This window comes from Phaenicophaeus curvirostris, chromosome Z (assembly GCF_032191515.1).
Source record: "Phaenicophaeus curvirostris isolate KB17595 chromosome Z, BPBGC_Pcur_1.0, whole genome shotgun sequence".
Lineage (NCBI taxonomy): Eukaryota > Metazoa > Chordata > Aves > Cuculiformes > Cuculidae > Phaenicophaeus > Phaenicophaeus curvirostris.
Genome location: NC_091431.1, coordinates 67,211,058 through 67,233,680, shown reverse-complemented (window position 1 = coordinate 67,233,680; position 22,623 = coordinate 67,211,058). Strand labels below are relative to the sequence as shown.

The 22,623-nt window shown below is 47.5% G+C and overlaps 3 protein-coding genes across 10 annotated transcripts in view; 1 reads left to right on the top strand and 2 right to left on the bottom strand.

Annotated features, from left to right (window-relative positions):
• Positions 1–12,095, top strand: part of UBAP1 (ubiquitin associated protein 1) — a 35,675-nt gene extending 23,580 nt beyond the window's left edge. Inside the window, exons 4-8 of one of the 3 annotated variants that reach the window (XM_069880933.1) lie at positions 1,589–2,518; positions 6,601–6,636; positions 7,075–7,272; positions 8,540–8,641; positions 9,976–12,095. In XM_069880933.1, coding sequence (XP_069737034.1) covers positions 1,589–2,518; positions 6,601–6,636; positions 7,075–7,272; positions 8,540–8,641; positions 9,976–10,116 — 1,407 coding nt within the window. In that variant the 3' untranslated portion in view covers positions 10,117–12,095. Of the gene's footprint in view, positions 1–1,588; positions 2,519–6,573; positions 6,637–7,074; positions 7,273–8,539; positions 8,642–9,975 lie in introns of all 3 variants that reach the window. The other 2 variants (XM_069880932.1, XM_069880934.1) reach the window with 2 other exon arrangements.
• The window catches only part of UBAP2 (ubiquitin associated protein 2), a 365,909-nt gene that overhangs the window by 201,484 nt on the left and 141,802 nt on the right, over positions 1–22,623 (bottom strand). The gene's annotated exons all lie outside the window — the stretch shown is intronic.
• Positions 15,851–22,623, bottom strand: part of KIF24 (kinesin family member 24) — a 34,703-nt gene continuing 27,930 nt past the window's right edge. The window contains exons 12-13 of the mRNA XM_069880908.1: positions 20,410–20,503; positions 15,851–16,409 (exon numbers count right to left, since the gene is read on the bottom strand). Coding sequence (XP_069737009.1) covers positions 16,269–16,409; positions 20,410–20,503 — 235 coding nt within the window. The 3' untranslated portion in view covers positions 15,851–16,268. The remainder of the gene's footprint in view (positions 16,410–20,409; positions 20,504–22,623) is intronic.

Here is a 22,623-nt window from a genome sequence, read left to right as displayed (position 1 = left end):
TTATAATCATTAGATGATTACCTAATTATCCTAATACATATATTTCCACCCAGTTAGGCTGATGTGGGAGAGCTAAAGGAGAAGCCAGTGTCCCATTGCTGGCTTTGTTATGCTGTGTCTGACCCTTCCCTGCGAAGCTGAGGCTTGTGTGTAACTGGGCTGCGATGCCTTGTGTAGTGTGACGTGACCACGTGGAGTATGTAACGCACAGTGCAGTTTGACTTTTTAATACCTGTAGTGAGGCCTGTTAAAACAAAATGTGCAGGGAAGCTAAATTGACCCAAGCCATATCTTTTTGTGTAAGTTCAACCTATTTTTTTTTAATGTACAAAACCTAAATGGCTTGGGTCACTCTTGGCTATGTATATATGACTGTATACATACATACACACACACACAAAAATAACTAGGATAGTGCCGCTCAGATAGCAAAGGAAGCATAGTGGGGGGTGCCCAGCACTTTTGCCGGCGAGTTGTTTTTCAAAGTAATTTTGCCTGGTAAATGACATATCCCACCTCTTGGAGTCTTAGAGCTAAGGGAAGGGAAAGCTGCTACACAGTTGAGATGACACGTCTCCAGGATTTGATGGGAGCCTGCTGTGGGGTGGGATGTGATGCAATGCTTAGTGAGTCCCAGAGGAACCTAGCAGAAGCTGAGCCGGCCGTGCTGGTTTGTTCCTTTTCAGAGCCACAAATCTGTATGCCCTGGCAGTCCCACAGCCTGAGCTGTTTGGTAATGTGCCATTATCCTAGTAAAGATATCTTACGACTTCTTGTCTTGACTACACCCTGCCCTTAACTTGTAGGCTGTGTTCTCTGGGCATATTGTGGTTGTTTAGAGAGTATTTGAGGCTGTTCATTAAAATATCAAAGTTTTAAGTAGATCTTTTGTCCTCTCAACCCAGCCACTGCAGTGGACAGTGAACTGGAGGCGAGTAGCTGACACATGTCTTCCTGTGCTAACCTGGCCCAGAAGGAGCTGATGTTAAATGAGAAAGTCTTGTGAGATACTGCCATGCCAGAAACTGCAGCAAAATCTGCTGCTGCAGGTAGCTGTCATTAGTGGTACAGCCAGGGCATGTAGAACTCTACTATCAAGTCTCTTAGGAATCTTAGGGGGAGCGGAGTAGTGCAGTGTTGGTGTTTAGCTGCAAAAGTGCACTGCTGTAGTCTGGAAAGACTTGTGGATAAAGGGTGGTTTGGTATTGCCAGGTCTGGGTGTGATTGTCCCCCAGTAACACATTAGACTTTCTCTTGCTGCCTCTGTTATCTAGGGGGAGAGGTTGGGAGGGCAGTGGAACTGCTCAGTAACTCTAATACAAAACTAAATGTGGGAAGGAGGCAAAATAGATGTTCTAGTTCAGATTATAGCCACATTTTGCTGCCAGAAACAAAATTAGCTACTACTGTTGTCTTCTGGCTTTGCCATTCTGTGGGTTAAAATAGATGCTGGGAGGAAAAGGTTGCCTATCCCTGGTAATTCACGTAACTATTGTTCTGTGTTGGTTAGATTGCTTTTAGCAGTAATACCTATGATCCTTATAATTGATCTTTTCCCCTCCTCTCCTTTCCCTCTGCCCCCGCTCAGTATGACTTCTCACTGGAAAAGAAAACAATTGAGTGGGCTGAAGATATCAAAAAAATTCAGGCTGCCCAGAGAGAAGCTGAACGCAAGGCAAAAGAAGCATTAGCGAACTCCAGAGCAGCTCCAGAGGACAGCAGCAAAACGGGGTTCTCCGAGGGGCCTTGCCCAGAGGCTATCCCGCCTCCTATTAACCCCATCCTCGCTAGCCTGCAGCACAACAGCATCCTTACTCCCACGCCAGCCAACAGCAGTGCTGTGAAGCAGAAGGTTCTTAGCCCACCTCGTCCAAAAGCGGACTTCAATCCAGCCGATTTTGAATGTGAAGAAGACCCGTTTGACAAACTGGAATTAAAAACTATCGATGAAAAGGAGGAATTAAAAAATATTCTGGAAATTCATGTTGGTACCACAGGGCCTATTGTTGCCCAGCTGTTGGATAACACTTTGCCCAAAGGAGGATCCGAGTCTGTGTTGCAAGATGAGGAAGTTCTGGCATCCATAGAAAAGGCCACGTTGGACTTCAAGCCCCTTCACAAACCCAATGGCTTTATAACTTTACCACAGCTGGGAAACTGTGAAAAGATGTCCTTGTCTTCCAAAGTGTCCCTGTCCCCCATCACGGCAGTGAGCAATATCAAATCCTTGTCCTTTCCTAAACTTGACTCCGACGAGAGTGATCAAAAACCATCAAAGCTCACGAGCACTTTCCACAGCACTACCTGCCTCCGCAACGGCACTTTGCTCAGCTCTTTACAGTCGTGTGCTCAGAGTAAAACCAGTGAACTCAACGGACACCATATGGTTGGTCTTTCCACCCTAAATGAGGACAGTGGCATGGAGACAGCGATGTTATCCTCTTCATCCAGGCTGCCTTCCCTGGCTGTGTCTACAGCTTGTACGGAGGAAGAATCGTCTCAAAACACAGCGACTACGGTAAACGTGCAGTCGATTAAGGTTGGGGTTGCTGGGGAGGCGTGGAGGTGCAGAGGCAAATATTGCTTTTGGAGTGCCTGTGGCTTTGTTTGTAGTTTCATTTGATGGGAGGAGTGTGTTGATCCTCTTAATTTACATAGCAAATCGATGAGTCCAACAGGTCTTCATGCTGGCAATTCTGAACCTCAGGTCATTACTCTGCAGGTTTCCGCATAATCTGATATTTTCAGACCAATTCTGGTGACTTTTCTGTCAGCCTTTCAGCTCTTGTTGTTTGCAGTTGTACACCTTTGAGCGAAGCATATAAGATATCTTCTTTGTAAGGTCCATCTGTCTTATCCAACTGAGATATCTGATTCTGAAGTGCCATTAGGTTTTGAGTTAAATCTCTTGTAGATTTGTTCCTTGGCTTCTTGCTTTATTTGATGGAAATAATGGGGAGTGCAGGCTTTTCAAGGAATAAACGCAATTATAGATTAAACATGCATGTGCTGTGACATTCAGGAAAGAAATAGTGCTTGCAGTGGAATAAATGTCTTTTTAAAAATTTTCTTCCTGAGATCCTTTTAAAATCTAATCTTTAAAAGGAAGGAAATGGTGGTGGTCTGAAATCTGGTGTTTACCCTCTTCCTTGTGAGGGAGGATGGAAGGATCGCTTGGTGGATACCAAACCGGTCTTGAACATCAGCTTGGGTTGCTGACGTGACCGCATGGCTCTGAGACAGGACTTTGACCCTTCATTTCCTCAAACATCTAGCAAGTTCAAAAATTACTCTGGGGACACTTAATTTTGTGATATCTGTTGTCTTTGCCTCCTTGTGAATAAGAGCAGAGGTTTGAGTAAGTTTGTGAGCTTTTTTCCCCCCCAAAGAGCCTCAGAGGTAGGCACCGATGCTCACGAAGCCTGGTGAAAGCTGTATGGTCAAATCCTCTAGCTGGCTCTGACGTAGTCTGGTTTCTTCTGTCTGATGAAAGTGGTGCTTCAGTGGTTCTGTGGTCTTACTGGTGTACTGCACGCTTTTTGTGACACTGCTCTGAAATGAGGTGCTGCATCTCTCCTGTTGTTCTGTTGCCTCTTCTCAGGCTCAGGTGATTGCACTATGAATTGTGAAATACACTGGCAACTGGTGTATCTGTCAGGGCTCAGCAGAACCACTGCTTATTGATCACTGGAACCAACGTGACACAGAACTGTGGCAGGAGCAGCGATGTGCTGAACAGCAGCTCAGTGCTACAGATCAAGGGTTTGAGAGGCGATTGTCTGATCATGTGTGGCTCAGATGTGAAACGGCACATCATGACATGTGTCCAAAGGATTAACATCAAAGGTCACTTACAGCTAGAGAGATGGGCATTAAGATGGCCGGATTTTCACTCAGTTCAAATCTCTGTGCTGAATTAAAGCTTTTTAAAGAAATGTTCTCTGCGTCCAGAGAAGGGTAACACAGCTGATGAAGAGTCTGGAGCACACTTGTTATGAGAAGCGGCTGAGGGAACTGGGATTGTTTAGCCTGGAGAAGAAGAGGCTGAGGGGAAATCTTATTGCTCTCTACAACTACCTGAAAGGAGATTGTAGTGAGCTGGGTGTTGGTCTCTTCTCCCTAGTAACAAGTGTTAGGAAGACAGGAAACGGCCTCAAGTTGTGCCAGGAGAGGTTTAGACTGGGTATTAGAAAAAAATTCTTCACTGAAAGAGTTGTCAAGTATTAGAACAGGCTTCCCAGAGAAGTGATGAAGTCACTTGGTTTACTGGTGGGAATGCTAGGTTAGTGGTTGAGTCTCAGTGATCTTAAAGGTCTTTCCCAACTTATGATTCTGTGATTCTCAAGAGTGCTGTAAGAGAACATACAAACTGAGTAAAAAAAAGATGGGCTTACCAGGAGAAGTAATAAAGATCTTCACTTGAAATCAGTCTTTCTGCTTTGGAAGTAGTCGGGAATAGGTATGCTGATGGAACTGGTTCTTTCTGTTTAAATTCAAAGATTTCAGTCTGCACTTATGTTGTTTCCACAGTAAGGTTCCGGTGGCTGGAAAATGACAGCTGAGCTGCAAGAAATGGAAGTCAGTGCTGTAAAAGTATTGAAGTAAATCTAACAAAAATCCTTAGAGTATGAAGATGATGCAGGAAGTTGCAGCCATGCAAGGTTACACAAGAAAAAGCCTGTCCTTCTTTAGAAAACCTCAGGACAGTTCCGTGTCCCAGCGTATTCCACGGTGATTTTATTCATAGTATTTTCTCACAAGACTAGAAATTGTACCTCTGGATGTAGAGTTACCAATGCAGTTTATCCTTTACCAGTGAATTTGATCTAGAATTTTTTGGATGGAAATAAACCTGTGATTTCTCTGAGTCTTGGGTTGTCCCTTCTCTTTTTTTGAAGCTCCTTGGATTTTGCAGCATTGGTGGAGGGAGAAATGACTCATGAGGATGATGGGTTGGAATTAAACAAAGCTGGTCAAAGACGTGATGAATAGGATGCATTTTAATTCGAGGTCTCTAGCTACAGGAGGGTGGGATGCTCCTGGTGGGCCATCTGCGATGCAGTGCTGCACTGGAGTGATGTTACACCAGCTGCAGGCAAGGCTGAAGTTCCTAAAAGCAGGCACAGTGTGCAAGCACATATAGAAAGTGCTGTGTGTCTGCTTCTTGAAGGGTGTTGAAGTGCAAGTTTGAGGTGTAAGAGAGTGCAGCCAATGAGCAGCCGGTTCTGGCTCTGTCCCCTGTAATTACTTTAGGTCTTTTCCTCCTCTGTGGACCTCAAGAACAGGTTGTCAAGCTCAAGCAGATTGAAGAGGAGGAGCTGTTTTTCCCAGTCTCAAGTCCCTGGTGTCAGAAGCAGTTTTGATTTTGATGGCTGCAGCATCAATAAGAAAGCATCAGCCTTCAACTTGATAACCAGCTGATTTCAGCACTTCTCGAGACCACATTTTAGTGAATTCCATGCTCTAGTGCTTTTTGCTCTGGCAAAAGTGCCTGGAGAAGGGGATGTGTGAAGACCTTATGCCACCATGAGGAGAGGTTCTTGTATAAACCAGTCATTCAGACTGAATCTGATTTGCCAAGGCTTTGTCTCTTGGAGAGAAGCTCTTACCCTGGATGTAAAAATGGTTGAATTATGTGGAACAAAACCTTCTTGCTGGTGGTTTGGGGTTTTTTTAGCAAATAAATAAATTTGTCTAAATCCTAACAGAATTCCTTAGCATTGGTTTTCTATAAATAGCAGTTCATTCTTTAGTTTAGGCCCCAACAAGGACTTTCTGAAAGAAGTGGACAAGCTTTCCAACAGTCTTTGTTAGCATAATAAGTATTAAGAAATGCAAAGAACTGAGGCTCTTAGTCATTCCTAACTCTATTTATAATTCAGGAAGGCTTTTAAATGGGTGAACAGAAATGTGCACATTTCAGCAAAGTTCTGGCTTTCTGCTGCTGCTCTCTTGGGCACAGACATAAAGTGGTGGGCATGTTCTGCCCTCTGGCAGGCTGGTTCTGTGGAAACAGAGCAGGTGTACAGCAGGGAATGTTTCCCAGCCTTGTTGGCATCCTAGGAATGGGACCAAGTGTTGGTAGGAAAATCATGTACTCTTTTAGCCAGTGTGCTGCGTTGCTCATACATGGCATATGAAATGCAGTGCTTGGAGCAGAGAAGGTGTATGTGCTTCTGTTAGCCCTTCTTGTGATCAGAAAGTTGTCTTTAGGCAGTGGCTTCAAAACTGAGGCTGTCGTTCAGGCAGCGTAGCCCTGGATCAGGAGCTGTGAGGCGCCAGTGTGTCACGGAGCTGTACGAACATGTAGCTGTTACAGTGACAAAGTAAACAAGCTTACCTTTATTATGAGGCGAACACATCCTTCTTGGAGTTTAATCTGTTTGTGGAGTGCTGAGAGAAGAAATGATCCTTATGGTGGCTTTAACAACACACAACAGTGTAATGACTGCATCTCACCTGCGAAAGTTTAATCAGACCACAGGTTTCGCTAGTATATTCCCAGATATCTCCCATAAAAGTCTTCTCCCCCAGCTGCAGCAGATTCTGCTCAGTGGTGGATGATTTTTATAGTCATCTTATTCCTGTGTTGTCCAACAGGTACACTCAGACTATGAGGAAGCGGACATCCCTGTGGTAAGTGCCCAGCCACCTGCGTGCTTGCACCGGATCGCATTTCTGAGAATCTCAGGTGTTGCGTACAGAAAATAATGGCTGATGAGTAAACTTGGGGTGAAGGAAGCAATTTATGTGCTGCTTCTGAGGTACAGGGCTTGGCTGTATCATGAGGACATTAGCTGCGGGAAAGCGTGGGTGTTGAAATGTCTTTGTCCACCGTGTAGCCTCTCATACTGGTGGGACTGTCTGGGTTGTTGGTTGTTTTGAGGGCAGAAAGAACGTGGTGGGCGTCACTGTGCACTGTTTGGTTTCATCCTAGCAGTGAGTAACTCCCCAAGGGCAGTCTAGAAAGCCTCTCAGATTATCACGTGGGGTGTCCTGGTTTTGCACTAGCCAAACAGGGTGTGGGGATGCAGATGGTGACCATCACCTCAGCCTTTGGGTTTTCCTGTTTAGGTAACGCACCAGAATTTTCCGCTGTCTAAAGTGCCCAGTAACACCAGCTGCACAAAGTGGCCGGGTGGCCCTGCTCCTGAGCTGCTGCAGGTCCTCTCCGCCAGCGAGAGGCAATGCGTAGAGACCGTCGTCAACATGGGGTACTCGCCTGAGAATGTCCTGAAAGCCATGAAGAAGAAGGGACAGAACATAGACCAGGTAAGAGCTTGTGTAACAGGGCATAAAACCCTTGGCTGGATGCTGGTTCTGCTGAGAAACAACCTTGGGTTTGCAAATTGGGGGAAATACTTTTGTTGTAACAGGGTTGCAATGCGTGGCTCTTGAAATACCAAACACTAAAGAAGTTGTCACCTGGCAGCAAAGGCTCCCAAAACCAAAGAAAGGAGTGTCTACACCTGTTCCTGAGAGTCTGCTTGAGTCAGCCACCCCATGGGTGCTGGTTCGGAGCTGCACTGAGCTTGGGATGGGCCTGTAGCTCCACGTGAAGGTGGGAGAGGTACTGGGTCATCCCAGGAGCCACAAAACCATCTGAAGGAAGCTTAGCGTGGCTCTACACCATGTGTAGCGCCATGTGAGGAAAAATCAGCCAGCTTCCCTTGTTCTGAGCAGAAGTTTACGATGCTGAAGTCTCTCCCTGTGGAGGGATTCGCTCCTGCAGGCGTTCAACAGCCCCGAGAGAGGCTCTAGCGAGGCACCACTGACCGACTTTCTTCTGTGTGCTTTGCTTGTGGTGCTTTGGATGCTTGCTAAAACCAGGTCACAGCATGAAGTGCTGCAGGGTGAAGTGTGGCTCTGGCTCTTGGATCTGCTACAAACGTTTTAAAGCAGGAAGAAGGCGGTCAAACTTCCCATGCCAACCCTAGGCAGGCTGTGTGCTGCGTGGAGCATCGTTCTTTGGTGTATTGAGCGTTACCTACCTGGCTTTTCCCCTTACCTCTTAAAGATGAGGGCAGATAGGAGATTTGGCAGCTGTTTCTGGGTGCATGAGCTGGGATATGCAGCTCACTCACCAGTGTGCTGAGCTGATTTTACAAGGCTGAATGCTTTCAGTTTGTATCAGCTCTCGCGGCTGTCTGAGAGGAGGCTAAAAGCAGACACATCTTGACTGCTGGACCTACAGTTTCATTGTTAAAACTTGTCATATAAAAAGCACAGTCAACTTCTACCTTCTGCTTGGAGATCAGGCACGCAATGCTAAAGATAGGCTTCTGAGGCTGCTTTTTGACCGTACTGGCACATGACATTCAGAGGTGGTGGAAGAGGAGCACAAAAGCTCTCATCTGTTTTCTGGACAGGCTCTTGCATACAGAGCCTCTTGGCTCTGTTTTGAATGTCTTTATCTCTGTCTCTGGGGAAGCCTGCGTTAGGGTCCTGCTTAGCGCCTCTGCAGGTACAGAGATGGCTTTTAACCATGTGCTGCCAACGCTACCCTGCAAACTTAGTTTATTTTCTTTGTTCCCCACAGGTTTTGGATTACCTGTTTGCACATGGACAGCTTTGCGAGAAGGGCTTCGATCCACTTCTTGTTGAAGCAGCTTTGGAAATGCACCAGTGTTCAGAGGAAAAGGTGAAGGCAGAACGTGCTAAGCAATAGGGAAAATGTGCTGTGGTAGGGAATTCCAGCAGCAGTTCCTCTGGCTGGTGTAATTCTGGCTTTCATGGTAGTGTTGCCTTGCTTCCAAAAACTGGCTGTCCAAGGACGTCTTTGCAGGGATAAAGCAAATATATGTGAAAGCACTGGATTTATTCTGTGTTGTTTATTTATTCTGTGTTTTTATCGAGGTGGGATTTTTTAAAGACCCTGCTTATTCTGGCTATGCTGTCATGAACCCAGAGTTCTCTTGAGCACAAGGTTTGTGGTGTGGAGACAGTTAATTTCAGAAGCAGAAAATGTTTCAGACTCTACCAGCCTGCCCTGGCTGTGGATTTTCACCCTTGTACAAATACATCTGCCTGGCTGCTCAGCAAATTGAGTTAGGGCTCGCTCTGGAAGAAGCTGGAAAATGTTTTTTGGAGGCTGGTTCACTGTCTGCTTTACCAGTGCCAAAGGCACAGAGGCCGGAGTGAGTAGCCAGGGCAGAGGGCAGCAGGGTTTCTTGAGATCTGCCAGCCTGTTGTGTCTCAGGTTGTTATATGAAGTCCTCAGAGGTGCAGCCTAACCCCCCCAGAGCTGTGTATGCCTTCCTTGGAGTTAATGATGAGCTTGCAAACAGAGGAACAACAGCTTGAAGATGGGAGAAGTGAGTTCAGGAAATGCAATTGCTGCTGGCTTAACCCCAAAACTGGAATCTTCTGATTGCCCGTTTCAACCTGATGGCTTGTTTTGGGGTTTTCCTTGCCCCTGGCGTGGAGCAGTGGTGCTGTAAATGACAGAAGCTCGGCCGATTCACTTCCTATTTCTTTATTTTATCAAAGATGGTGGTGTCAGCAGTACTAGGCACTGTCTGATAGTTTGTGCTAATCCCTCCAGTGTGCCCTATGTCTGAAGAGCGACTTGATAGCAGGGGCTGCTTTACTGTTCCTGAAGTTGAAGTAACTTAAAAAAAAATTCAGATGCCGTAGGAGCTGCTGGATGGGGGAGCAGGCTGCCATCAATCAGTGTTTTTGGGAGTTCAGACTAGGCCAGGCTGATTAACTTCCTACTGGGAGAGATGCCCTCTCAGGCTAAGGCTTGGTGCCCCTGCTGAGGAGGGTTTTGGAAATGCAGGATGCAAACAGAGGGGACTGAAGGTGGAGCTCTGCCAGCTCCAGTCTGAGCGCATTTGATCCAAATGGAACCAGAATGGGCTCTACGTGGGGAGGAGGAATCTACCTGTGGCTGAAGACCATCTCTGTGATAAACTTCCACTGAGCACTGATCCCCTTTTGTTTTGTGAATAATTGACTGTCCATGTTTTTCAGATCACAGAACTTCTCCAGCTAATGAGTCAGTTTAAAGAAATGGGATTTGAACTGAAGGACATTAAGGAGGTCTTATTATTACATAAGAACGACCGACACAACGCTTTGGAAGCTCTAATGGCCCGTGCAGGAGCCAGCTGAAGACACATTCCTGGATTCTCAGCGTGCAGCGGAGCAGGACCAGCCCCGCCACCTTCACATCCAGTGTGACTTGCTCTCTGCAGGAAGGAGGCCAGCTTTTCATGTACCTGTGAGAGTGACTGAGCAAGTCCACCTGCGAGCACCGCTCCAGCATTTTTCTTCCCACTGAGAGCCGACTTTCTTTCTTAAATTGAATTTTTAAAGTGTCCTTTCCTAAGTTTCCTTTTTTGAGCTTGGCCATGGAGATTTTGGACTGCCCAGCCTCTACTGGATTTCCACATAGGTAGAGAGGGAAGTGGTTTTCACGCTCCTCACTGTTGCACTGGAGTTGGATAGAGGAATATTAAGTTGGATCTGAAACTAGGATGCTTTGGTTCTTTGAAGCTGCTTTCATGGTGTCTGCTTGTACTGAATTACTTGACTGTGTTGCAGTCCTGATGAACTGGTTAAATTTGACCTTTAGTGCAATGGAGTTTTACTTTCTGGCCGAAAGTTAGTCTGTAACTTAGTACAACACTGGTTTGGAAACTGTTGCTATGCATAAAGAGAGAAGCTGTTCCTCTTGTGATTTTGTTTTTCACCCATGCATCCAACACTTCTGCCAGATGCAAGCATCCTGTGCCGAGTGGTGTGTAAGGTCTCTTGAGACAGGTAAGCTGTGAATTCTGCCTGGACCCACAGCTTCTGATGGTTCTCGAACCTGGCTGCAGAGAGCTGGGGCTCGATATCCGTAATCCCCAGGCTTGTAGGATATTTAAGACAATGCCCTGATAGGAAATCGATGATCTTTTTGTTTTAAATAATACTCAGTGTGATGCAGGAGGTTTCTTTCAAGCACTTTCTTTAAAACACATACTCAATGCGTTAGTTCCATTTTTCACACTGCTATAGGATTACGTAATAACATTTAGTACTAGAAATCAGGTTTTGGGTTGTTTTTAATAGTTCAAAGTATTACGTTGTACACTGTTCCAGTCCTAAATACATAAAATATCAGGAGTCTTGAATCTTTAACTTGCTAAATATTTTGATTCTGCAGAGGAATAACTAATAAAACCCTCAAATATCTCTCCCAGTGTCATGGTTCCCATGTCTCATGCTCTTTGACTTCAGCAGAGGAAGAACTTGCTGGGTCCTGCCTGCTGCTGTTGGTGTGCTGGAATGCTGTTGGGCAGAACAGCCAGGCAGCTGCAGTGGTGGAACATGCTGCTTTTTTCTGTGGCTTATTTCAGTTCTGTTGCAAAAAACCAAGTCAGGGGATCCAAACTCATGTTAAACTGAGCTTGGAGCATTGGACTTGGGAGGGGAAAATGGCACAGTTCACTGCCTCAGTTTAGGTTTTTCAGTAGGAGGTTTTAGCTTATCAGGACCCCAAAGGAGGTGGCATCTGTTTCCATTGTTATTAAACTGATCTGACCAAAAGGCCTAATTTGAGTCCAGTGTTAATTCCTGGGGCTTTCCGTGAGGTACTCAAGTATGATGTTAATTACATACCTTTACTTAAAACGATAATGATGCTGAGGAGAGTTGTAGCTGGCAAGTACCTAGGGGATGTGGAGGTGGATGATTAGTAGGACCAGGGCAGATCATGTTGTGTTGTACCCCAAAGCACTGATCTTCACGAGCTTCTGGTGTCGGGGATGGATTAAAACTTGTGTAAGAGGGTCATTCGGCAGCTGGTGCGTCAGCAGCCATTGACTCTGTGTGTGCATAAAGGAGTTGTCCAGCATCGCTTCCCAGGCAAGAAACGTGACAGCTTGAAACAAGGACGTGGGGTTTCTGATCAGTCAGAAAAGCTGGAAAACAAAGCTCGCTCTGTATGGTCACTGCTCAGTGTTCCGGTGCATTTTGTTTTGGTTGTCTCGGTTCTAACATCCAAACAAGTCCTTGTCTGGAACTAGAGAGTCCTGAAGGGGCAAGAAGCCTTGCGAGCAAAGAAACACTATTTAGACCAAACCTCTCAATAAAGTCATCTTTTTCGTTGCATTCATGTGTGTTAAGTTCTTTCATAGCCCCCCACTGGCTGTTCCCCCCACTGCTCTAATGGCTCTGATTGTAGATACTGGTAGCAGTGAAGATGGGATGTGACACCTGTGAAGATGGTCATCTCCTTCTGCAGAGCTGCACCTGCCCGTGTCTTCTGGTGCTATCGCTCTTCCTGTGGCAGTGACGTTTCTGGATTTATATCACTGGGTGGCTGAGGGCTAGCAGTGGGTTTGTGGAGTGGCTTCTCACAGAAGGAAAGGGCAGGGGATAAGGGGATTAACCTGGTGGCTTAGAGGAGAAGCTTTCAGGAGAAATGTGTAACAAGGGTCACCATGTGATGAGATCCGAATGTTGGAGCGTGCATCACTGGTTACCCTGGTTCTGTCACTTTCTCCTGCTGAATTGCAAACAGAGCTCAGCCTGGACAGGAGGAGGTCCTGCTGGTGGCTGGTGTGAGGCTGAGCTCTGCCCTGCTGCTGAGAAGATGACTTGTCCTTTCGCTCACACTTGAGACCTCAGGGCTTTTCCATAGGTTTCCGTAAGTTCTCAGATTGCTTTGGTGTTGTCAGAGGTTGGTCTGCCTTCTGTGCCGGCTGCCGCTGGGCTCTGGGCGCCTCGGTGGAGACGTGGAGCAGAACTGGGGTTTGTGCTTGGAGCCTGGACGCCTCCTGATGGTTCTGGGCCCAACAGCCTGTAGCACTGAAGTGCTGTCAGTCACCCACACAGCAGATGAGGGCTCCTGCTCTGCCTGTAATGGCTTGAAACCTAGTGGGATGAGCGGTGCTGCTGTGGTCACCGCCTTGTGTGTGACTTCTCCGGTCGTGCACTCTGTCATGCAGTGGGAGGAGGAGATGTCTCCTGTCCCAGGGTTGCTACATGCCTGGAGGCTTCCCTTGGCCAGCCTCGTGGCTCCTGGTGCAGCTTCGCTGCCCAAGCATGCCAAGCCAGCATGGGTCACTGTCTCCAGAGCCTGCAGCAGCACCTTTCCTGCATGTCATGTGTCCATGCAGCTCTCCGTGCTGCTGCTGGCTCTTCAAGTCGACCACGTGAGGCTGGAGGAGCTTCTCAAACACCAGCTGCCTCCACAGGCTGCGTGTGAAGGGGATCTTGAACCAATTCCCAGCACAGTTAATCTTTTGCAATCAAATGGGCGCTTCATTCATCCTTACTTGAAAACAAATCTTAACAGAGTGCTGTAGTAAATTGAATTTTATTTTAAATAATGTTAGTTATTCAAACAAAATCGCAAGCATCTGCCATGAGCAGCAATAGCCATCGTTGCAGCTGAATACGAGTGAGCCCGCTTCCATTCCGTCTACTGGATTGTACATAGCTGGGCTCTCTCAGTCCCTGGGGCTGCTCTAATGACAAACACATCCACTCAAAGTTAAAATGAAAACCATTCATATCAGGTGTCAGTGCAATGTCCAGTAGCAGGAGGGGGTGGTGACACCTTTAAAATGCTCATTTAGCACATTTTCTCATAAGAATTAAAGCAGCACCTAGGTAATAACCTTGAATGGAGAGAAAAACCGTTATGATTTTTGACAGCAGCTTTGGTAATTCCTGTTGTGATCTAGAAGCCCAGTTTTGGCATCTGCTGGGCCTGCAGCGCTTCAGGTGTGTCCATTGTCCTGTTATGGCCAAGGACAGATGGACTTTCACAGCCAGGGCTGCTTGACTTTTCTTTATTTTAGTCAAGTTTCACATTTAGCAGGGAAAATAAAAATCTGAACAGACTGATAGCATCTTACGTTTAACAAGGAATAGTCCTGGGGAATGACTGGATGACTCCAGCTTATCAGACCTCAGAAAACTGTGGTTGTCATTTTGCTTATTTGTTTTTTCTCAGCATTCCAGGCCATTCCTCCAGGGAGCAAATAGTTCCTGCTCTGGGAATCCGCACCAGGGCTCACATCTGCTGGACTTGCCTTTCTCTCAGTAGCTGGGACAGGATTCACAGGTGGCTCAAATTCAGCTGCTGATGTAACTCCCATCCCCTCTGGTCATGGAAAATTCTGGTCATTTCTCTGTCATGTTACAGCTGCCTCTAAAAACACTGAGGTAAGTTGGCACTGTGAGCTGTGGGAGTGGTTCTTCCTTGTGAGCTGCTTTCCCAATGGACAGCTGGGATAGGAGACTGAAAGCGCCTAGGAATGCACTTGCTGAGCTGCTCTTTAAAAGTACAATCAGCCCATACTGATCTCCCAGATGTTGGAGCACTTGCAGGGAAGGTTTTCCTCCCTGGCACTGTACTACTGGCTGGGTGTCTCATTCTCCTGTGACCTGTGTATACATTTTCCAGTCCAACCTTCCTTTTCCAAACATGACAGAATTCCTCAGCAGCTCTTCAGTCGCCCTGGTTTTTCTGTACTCACTGGGAAAGTGCTAGGGAAAACTACTGGAAGTGCTCACATGCACTCGTGTGTTCCAAAGGTACAAGGACTGCCTAGCTGCCATGTGTTCTGCCCTCATGCACGGCAAAGCTCTCCCTGACCCCAGGAGGGGGAATGAGGCTTTCTAGGAGTTGCCTGTTTTAAAGGGAAGCTGGGTTTAAATGCTCTTCCACCCACAGTTCTAACACGGCACTGGGGGTCCTGCTGCAGAGCTCTGGTGGCTGTCAGGTACTGCTTTGCACTGAGCACGAACACCAAAATGCTGCTGCCACCAGGAGCCTTTGCTGCTGAAAGCCTCTTTTCTCTGAGCGAGGAAGGCTCTGAGGAGGGGCAGGGAAACCCAGACTCAGGTGTGAGTTGCCAACAGCCTGCGACCTGCACCTTTTGTGAGCCATAAACTCTGACCCTGGAGGGACTCCGTTCCACAGTGACCCAGCCTCAGTTGCAAGGTGGAGACCAACCAGTGCTAAAAATACCCCAGCAGTCAGGGTGCTGATCTGCTACGAGTCTTCTCCTCGTGTTCCTGTTCCCCAGGGCTATGCTGCCCGACATTCCTGGGAGTGTGTGCACCAGATATGCAGCCCAAATGACTGAGTGCCACTGCAATTATCAGTGCCCAGTCTGAGCTGGGCTCCTCACAGTAGCTGTAAAAGCAGGCAGTAGAATTCACAGCTGGTCCGACAGCCGTGTTCCCTTACCCTTGGCATTTCTGGCTATTGTGCAGTCTTTAAGCTACTACAGGCATTACTGGGGAGACACTGAGCTGGCTGAATGTGCTGTGACAGCCCTAATTTTGGAGTGGGAGCACTCAAGCAGCACACTGTCATCTGAGCGTGTTTCAGCGTCACTTGTGGCTTCAGCAAGTGGGCTTGTTCTGTGGCTTAGACAATCCCTGCAGCAGCTTTTGCAGGGCTCGAGCTGATGTTTTGTAGTTCTTGACTCAAACACCAGCTTTGCATAACAGCACCATTAGCAGCTTCTGAAGTCCCATTGCCTCAAACCTTTGACTCTTTTGATGCGACAAATCCGTTCTGCCCAGCCAGATGATGAGTGCTCTGTGGCTGTGCTGTAGTGCAGAGATTAGACATCGTTGGTAGCAGGTAAGCTGCCAGCCTGTCTCTGTTGGAGCAGGATGAAACCCACAGGCTCATTACTGGATGGACCTTAAGTATGAAGTCCCCACCAAAGCACTTGCCACCTGTGACTTCAGCCACCTCTTCCAGGAGTTCTACAGCGTTAGTCCCAAGCAAAAGACAAATGTGAGAACAATATTCCTTCTACAAGTGACAGCCCTTCTCGCCCTGCCTCAACTCTCGTTATGTTGGTGTTAAGCAATGGCTCGTGATCTCTTTCCCGGCTCTTGTTTGCAAACACTTTTCTGGATTGCTTTGAGCATTTCTGTTCAGACCTGCCTCTGGCTTCAAAGCGTTTTTTCTTTCCCTTTCATTTTCTTGGCAACACAGGAGTGTGTTTAACATGCAAGGAACTGCTGTGCATACTGTGGATAGGACAGCCTGCTGCTTGGCAAGATATTTAAAGGCTGCTAAATTGTAACTCTTAAGAACCTGGCTAACTGGTATTAAGGAAATACAAAAGCTTGTAGCGCCAATTAGTCATCTCTCATTTACTTAGATTTCTCTTCCTCCTTCTCTAAAATGCACACTAATCACAAACATCAAACTGAAAGCGATCCCCTAGCCACACACACCCTGCAGCACAGAGTGTGGTGGAATGCTGGCTGTTTCTGGTGCACAGAGAAGCAAAGAAGGTCTACGCTGGTGACAGTGTTCGCAGGGATGTGTCGGTGCTGGGAGAAGCTAAATAGACCTGAAGGTGGGCACGCATCGTTTGGATACACTTTGACTTCAGTGCCAACACTTCATCCAGCTTGGTCAAGAAATTTTGAAAATCCTGGTGAGGGAGATAAAAGGAAAGTTTAGGGAACAACAGCAGCAGCAGCTTGGAGAAAATCAGCATATTTTATGCACTGCAGCAGTAGATAAAAGCATGTTTTCCATCCTGCAGTATAGGAGATTAAATCATTGTTTCCTTAATAAAGTCCTGACGCTTGCAGACAAAGGTCGCTGCCTTGAAACACTGAGGTTCATGTACTCTGGGAGTTTTATCTGTTGGTGAAGTTACAAGTAATACAAGGGTTCAAAAATAAAAGCATAACAACACAAGTTATCACCCTTCTGCATCGCTCAGCTTTTCAAAGGTTTGGTATAGGGACTGGTTATCCGATGTGCAGTTGTACTGATCTATGCTCCTAACACCTCTCAGGTTGGGTCTAGCAATCGTGAAAATAAATGCTGAGCTGGGCCACTCATTGATTAGATGTAATAGCCCCTCCCTGGGGGCCGACAACCAGGTCATAGGGCCAGTCCAACTCCTGCATGGCTATGGGTCTGCTGGATCTGACAGGCGAAATAGTGGCAGTGTTTACAGCTTTGGCCAGGGGGAGCTACCTTCTGTAACAACCTGGAACACGGGTAAGAAGTGATATGAAACTAACTAAAACTGAAATGGAGGCAGGTATTTTCAAGTAGGGCTTGTATTAATCAGGCAGCGAGCAGACTTGCTCTGCTTTCCATCCACGAGCAGAGTTTGGTGCCCACGTTCACTGGTTGGTATCTAAGAAGCTGGGGAGGTGTCAGCATCCTCAGGGCTGATCATTTGAAAGCTGATTTGGCATGACTCCAGCTGTCTCGTGCACTGCATCTCTGTCTCACAGGGACAAACAAAGACCAGCCGAGTTGCCCTGGCATGTTTTTCTTAAGCACTTCAAATACTGCTTGGCTCTCAGTATGTGTCCCGCTTTGGAAGGGGTCAGTCCTGCGGCCAGAGTTTCATGGCTGGAGAAGTTGCAACCCTCTGAAAGCAGGAGGAGAGGAACTGATACAAAAAAATCCAATCTGAGTTCATTGCCCAAAGAAAGGTCCTGCTGTGGAATAACACTACAGGACGTAAGTTATTCAGACACTGGTGGGAGGCCTGGCAAGCTTGTCTTAATTCTGCTAGCCAGAAAACATCTGCTTGCTGCAAGGGGCTAATAAATGCTGGAGGGCAGGGATATAGGGAATGAAGGAGGATGCTGGTGCCCAGTGACCAAGACAGAACAATCTCAAAAGATTAAAATAAGAAATAAAAAGATGTCTCTGTATGACTGCATTCTCTGCCACAGAATGAATCCAGTTTATGGCCCTGGTGCTGCTTTGTATGCAACTTGTACATGTCATCTGACATGTTATTTGACAGTAGCATTAAATTTCCAGAGGGCAGACTTTGAACTCTTCAGAAGGCTGGTTGGCAAAGTCTCATCGGAGAGAGTACCTAAGGGCAAGGGAGCCCATGAGGGCTGGGAGCTCTTCAAAAAGGAAATCCTAGCAGCTCAGGAGAAAGCCATCCCCATGTTCCAGAAAAAAAGCCGGCAGGGGAGAAAACCAGCTTGGTTGAACAGAGAGATCTTGAGTGATATCAAGAAGAAGAGAAACGTTTATGGGCTCTGGAAGAGGGGACAGGCCTCTTGGGTGGACTACAGGAGGGAAGTGAGATTATGTAGAGAAAAAATCAGAAGGGCTAAGGCTCAACTAGAAATCAGATTGGCAAAGTCTGTGAAAGATAACAAAAAATCCTTCTATAAATATATAAATAATAAAAGGAGGACTAGGGAGACCATACAGTCCCTATTGGACGCAGAAGGAACAACAGTGACAGGGGATGAGGAAAAGGCTGAGGTACTTAATGCCTTCTTTGCCTCAGTCTTTAATTGTAAAGAAAGTTGTTCCCTCTGTGTACAAACCCAGAGGAGCAAAATGAGGCTCCCATGATCCAAGAGGAGGTGGTCAGAGCCTTGCTAGCCCGACTAGACACCCACAAGTCTATGGAGCCGGATGGGATTCATCCAAGGGTATTGAAGGAGCTGGCAGATGTGCTGGCCAAACCCCTTTCCATCATCTTCCAACAGTCCAGGAAGACTGGGGAAGTCCCACTGGACTGGAGGCTGGCTGATGTTGTGCCCATCTACAAGAAGGGTCGCAGGGAGGATCCAGGGAACTCCAGGCCTGTCAGTCTGACCTCAGTGCCAGGGAAAGTCATGGAACAGGTGATCTTGAGTGCTATCATGAAGCACATGCAAGAGAACCGGGTGATCAGGCCCAGTCAGCAATGGGTTTGTGAAAGGCAGATCTTGCCAAACTAACCTGATCGCCTTCTATGACAAAGTGACTCGGCTACTGGATGAGGGAAAGGCTGTGGATGTATCTTCCTGGACTTCAGTAAAGCCTCTGACACCGTTTCTCCCAGCATTCTGCGTGAGAAACTGTCACCTCTGGCCTGGACAGGCACACACTCTCCTCGACTGAACATGAGCCAGCAGTGGCCCAGGTGGCCAAGAAGGCCAATGGCATCTTGGCTTGTATCAGAAACGGCGTGGCCAGCAGGTCCAGGGAGGTTATTCTCCCTCTGTACTTGGCACTGGTGAGACCGCTCCTCGAATCCTGTGTTCAGTTCTGGGCCCCTCACCACAAGAAGGATGTTGAGGCTCTGCAACGAGTCCAGAGAAGAGCAACAAAGCTGGTGAAGGGGCTGGAGAACAGGCCTTATGAGGAACGGCTGAGAGAGCTGGGGGTGTTTAGCCTGGAGAAGAGGAGGCTGAGGGGAGACCTCATTGCTCTCTACAACTACCTGAAAGGAGGTTGTAGAGAGGAGGGTGCTGGCCTCTTCTCCCAAGTGACAGGGGACAGGACAAGAGGGAATGGCCTCAAGCTCTGCCAGGGGAGGTTCAGGCTGGACATTAGGAAAAAATTTTTCACAGAAAGGGTCATTGGGCACTGGAAGAGACTGCCCAGGGAAGGGGTTGAGTCCCCTTCCCTGGAGGTGTTTAAGGCACAGGTGGACGAGGTGCTAAGGGACATGGTTTAGTGTTTGATAGGAATGGTTGGACTCGATGATCTGGTGGGTCTCTTCCAACCTGGTTATTCTATGATTCTATGAGTCTATCTGGTAAGACACCACCCACAGCTGGAAATCACAGCTAATCAGCCACAGGGCAGCTCTATTCTGAAACTACAGAGTCCCTGTAGCTGTACTTCAGATCTGAATTGCGACAGGAATCGAAAGGGTTCAACAATGTCATGCAGTAATAGAGCTTGGCTCTATTGGTAGGATGAAGGAACTGGGAAAGCAGGAGTTTCTCACTGGGAAATGTTAATAGTCTGAGTGAGCAAGAAGACTCCTCACACAACTGTGACCTGCACCTGTCTGGATGCAGGAGAAGCAGAGAACTGGGATTGCCTGTCCAGCCGCGGAGCCGTGCAGGTGCCGGTCTCTAGGTCTGGCCTGCACTGCTGTCACCTGAGAGAAGGATAAGCCAAAAAACACGAGTGACAAAAGTCAAAAGCCTGTGAGGCTGCCAGTCAGAGTGGTCAGAGCACTGGAGGGAGTGGGACGAGAGTTAGGCACATGAGCAGCGTGGTAGGCACGTGATTCCCAGAAGGAAATGGCGATGCAGCACTACACCACCAAGTACATCCCAGTGCCATGACTTAGGGATGCGCTTTCTGTAGTATTGACTTACTCGCTCCAGCTTGTAAGGAGAAAAACATCACAAGGAAAGGCTCCCTGTTTGGAACAGCCTGGTACCTGTGATGTAAGATAAGAGAAAACTATCTTATCAGAGACAAGTGGTTCAGAGTCGGCCCGCCAGTCTCCTTCTCTCCCAGGGACCTGGCAGTGTGGAGACTGGGAAAGACACAACAGGTGCTGAAAATGAGCAGCCTCTCCCAGAACTCACAGAGGCAGAAGAGGAGGAACTGATAAGGAATGTCACATTGCTAATTCAAGTTAATAATCTCTGAGAGTAATTTATGCAGGTTTAATGGGCACCAAAATCATCATCTGAAACACTTACCGTTGCTGACATCTGATTAATCAAGCACTCTTCCTTGAAGCACAAGGATGCCATTTCTTCCAGCTGCTGACGATGGGCGCAAATTACAGCCTGTCTGGTTTACATAAAAAAAAACCTTGGTTACAAAGCCTGCTGCACTACCTAGAATTACAGTCAGCCTAAATAAACCTTTCAGAAGGAGAAATAGCCCAGAGGAACCCTAGCTGCCCTGTGTCCCTGGCATTCAGGAAGCACACACCAGTGCTCCTAAGGAGCAGCAGGCTGCACTGGTGTTGGGTTGCAAATGGCCTTGACTGAGTTTTGCTCAGAGAGGGGACTGGGAGGCTGGAGAGCAGCCCTGTGGAAAGGGATCTGGAGGTTCTGGTTGATGGCAAGTTGAACATGAGCCAGCAGTGCCATGGCAGCCAAGAGGGACAACTGTGTCCTGGGGTGCAGCCAGCACGGCATCGCCAGCCACTCCAGGGTGGCAGCTGTCCTGCTCTGTCTGCACTGGTGAGGAAACACCTTGAGTGCTGGCTGCAGTTTGGGGCACCACAGTATAAGAAAGGTGTAAAGGTGTCTCTGGAGTGTCCAGAGGAGGGGCACGAAGTTGGTGAGGGATTTAAAGGAGAAACCATCTAAGGAGCAGCTGCAGACACTTGGTTTGGTCAGCCTGGGGAAGACAAGACTGAGGGGAGACCTCATCGTGCTCTACAGCTTCCTCACAAGGAGAGAAGGAGGAGGTGCTGATCTCTTCTCTCTGGAGAGCAATGATAGGACCCAAGGGAATGGCAGGAAGATAAGCCAGGGGAGGATTATGTTGGGTATTAGGAAAAGGTTCTTCACCCAGAGGATGGTGAAGCACTGGAACAGGGAACCCAGGGAAGTAGTCATGGTGCCAAACCTGACAATATCCCAGAAGCGTTTGGACAATGCCCTGAGACACATGGTGTAAATTTCGGCGTGTCCTGTGCAGGGACAGGAGTTGGACTTGGTGATCCTTGTGGGTCCCTTCTAACTCAAGTCATCCTGTGATTCTATGACCACAGCCTCCTTGTCAGCACAGGAGCACATCCTGCTTGTTACCATAGGGAAATCTAACTGCAAAAAAATCATCTTAGTACTGGTGAAATGGCTTGCAGCCACAAGACTGTAAGTAATTTTAGTGAAAAAGGAGCAGAGTGGGAAGGCAGTACTGCTGTCCACTCCTCTGAGCAGGTTTCCCTGCACAACAGCATATTCTCAGTCACATGAATGAAGTCTGGTCCCTGGGAGCTGATGGGTGCAGCTTATAGTATTTTGAAGCTTTAGATCCACATCTTCCAAGGCTGCCCAGCTGCTCCAGCTGTTTATCTTCCCATAGGGTGGGAACAGCTATCACCTGATTCTTGGTGGAAGGTTTTGATATATTTTAGGAATTTTACAGCTTATCAGAAGCCAACAAGTTACTGAGAACTGCAGTTTGTATTACAATATCAATTCCTCAAACATTTTCCCAGGAACATCTACTAGAGTAACTGAGATATTTAAAAATATCACCAACTAAAAAGCAATCATACAGAATCATAGAATGGTTGGGTTGGAAGGGACTTTAAAGATCATCCAGTTCCACTCCCCTGTCATGGGCAGGGACACCTCCCACCAGACCAGGCTGCCCAAGGCCCCATCCAATCTGGCCTTGAACACCTCCAGGGATGGGGCATCAACAGCTCCCCTGGGCAATCTGTGCCAGTGCCTCACCACCCCCATTGTGAAGAATTTCTTCCTGCTGTCTGATGTAAATCTTCCTCCTTCTATTTAAAGCTATTCCCCCTCATCCTATCACTCCATGCCCTTGTAGAAACATTCCTCCCCATACTAACTAGGACCTGCAGTCGAGATGTCCCACCAGGGCATGGATATGCTGGGTGGTGTTAGAAGGCAGCTGATCTCAAGGCACCTCCTCTTCGTGCCAGTGCGATGTGCCAACCCCAGCCAAAGGGGAGAGCACGCACATGCACCAAGCAATTAGCTGTGAGGGGAGCTGGGTTCCAGCCCACACTCAGAAGATAGCGCAGATACAGCCTGTCTGAAAGAACATGCTGCCATGACCTTTGACGGGCTAATAAGAACTATACACAAAGAGCTGAGAATGAAACAGACTCCCCAGGGAGCAGACACAGCTGCAGAGCTCCCATTAAAACTAACAGGATACGAGTGGACAGCCTTTCACAGAGCTCATTAGATCTTGTTACT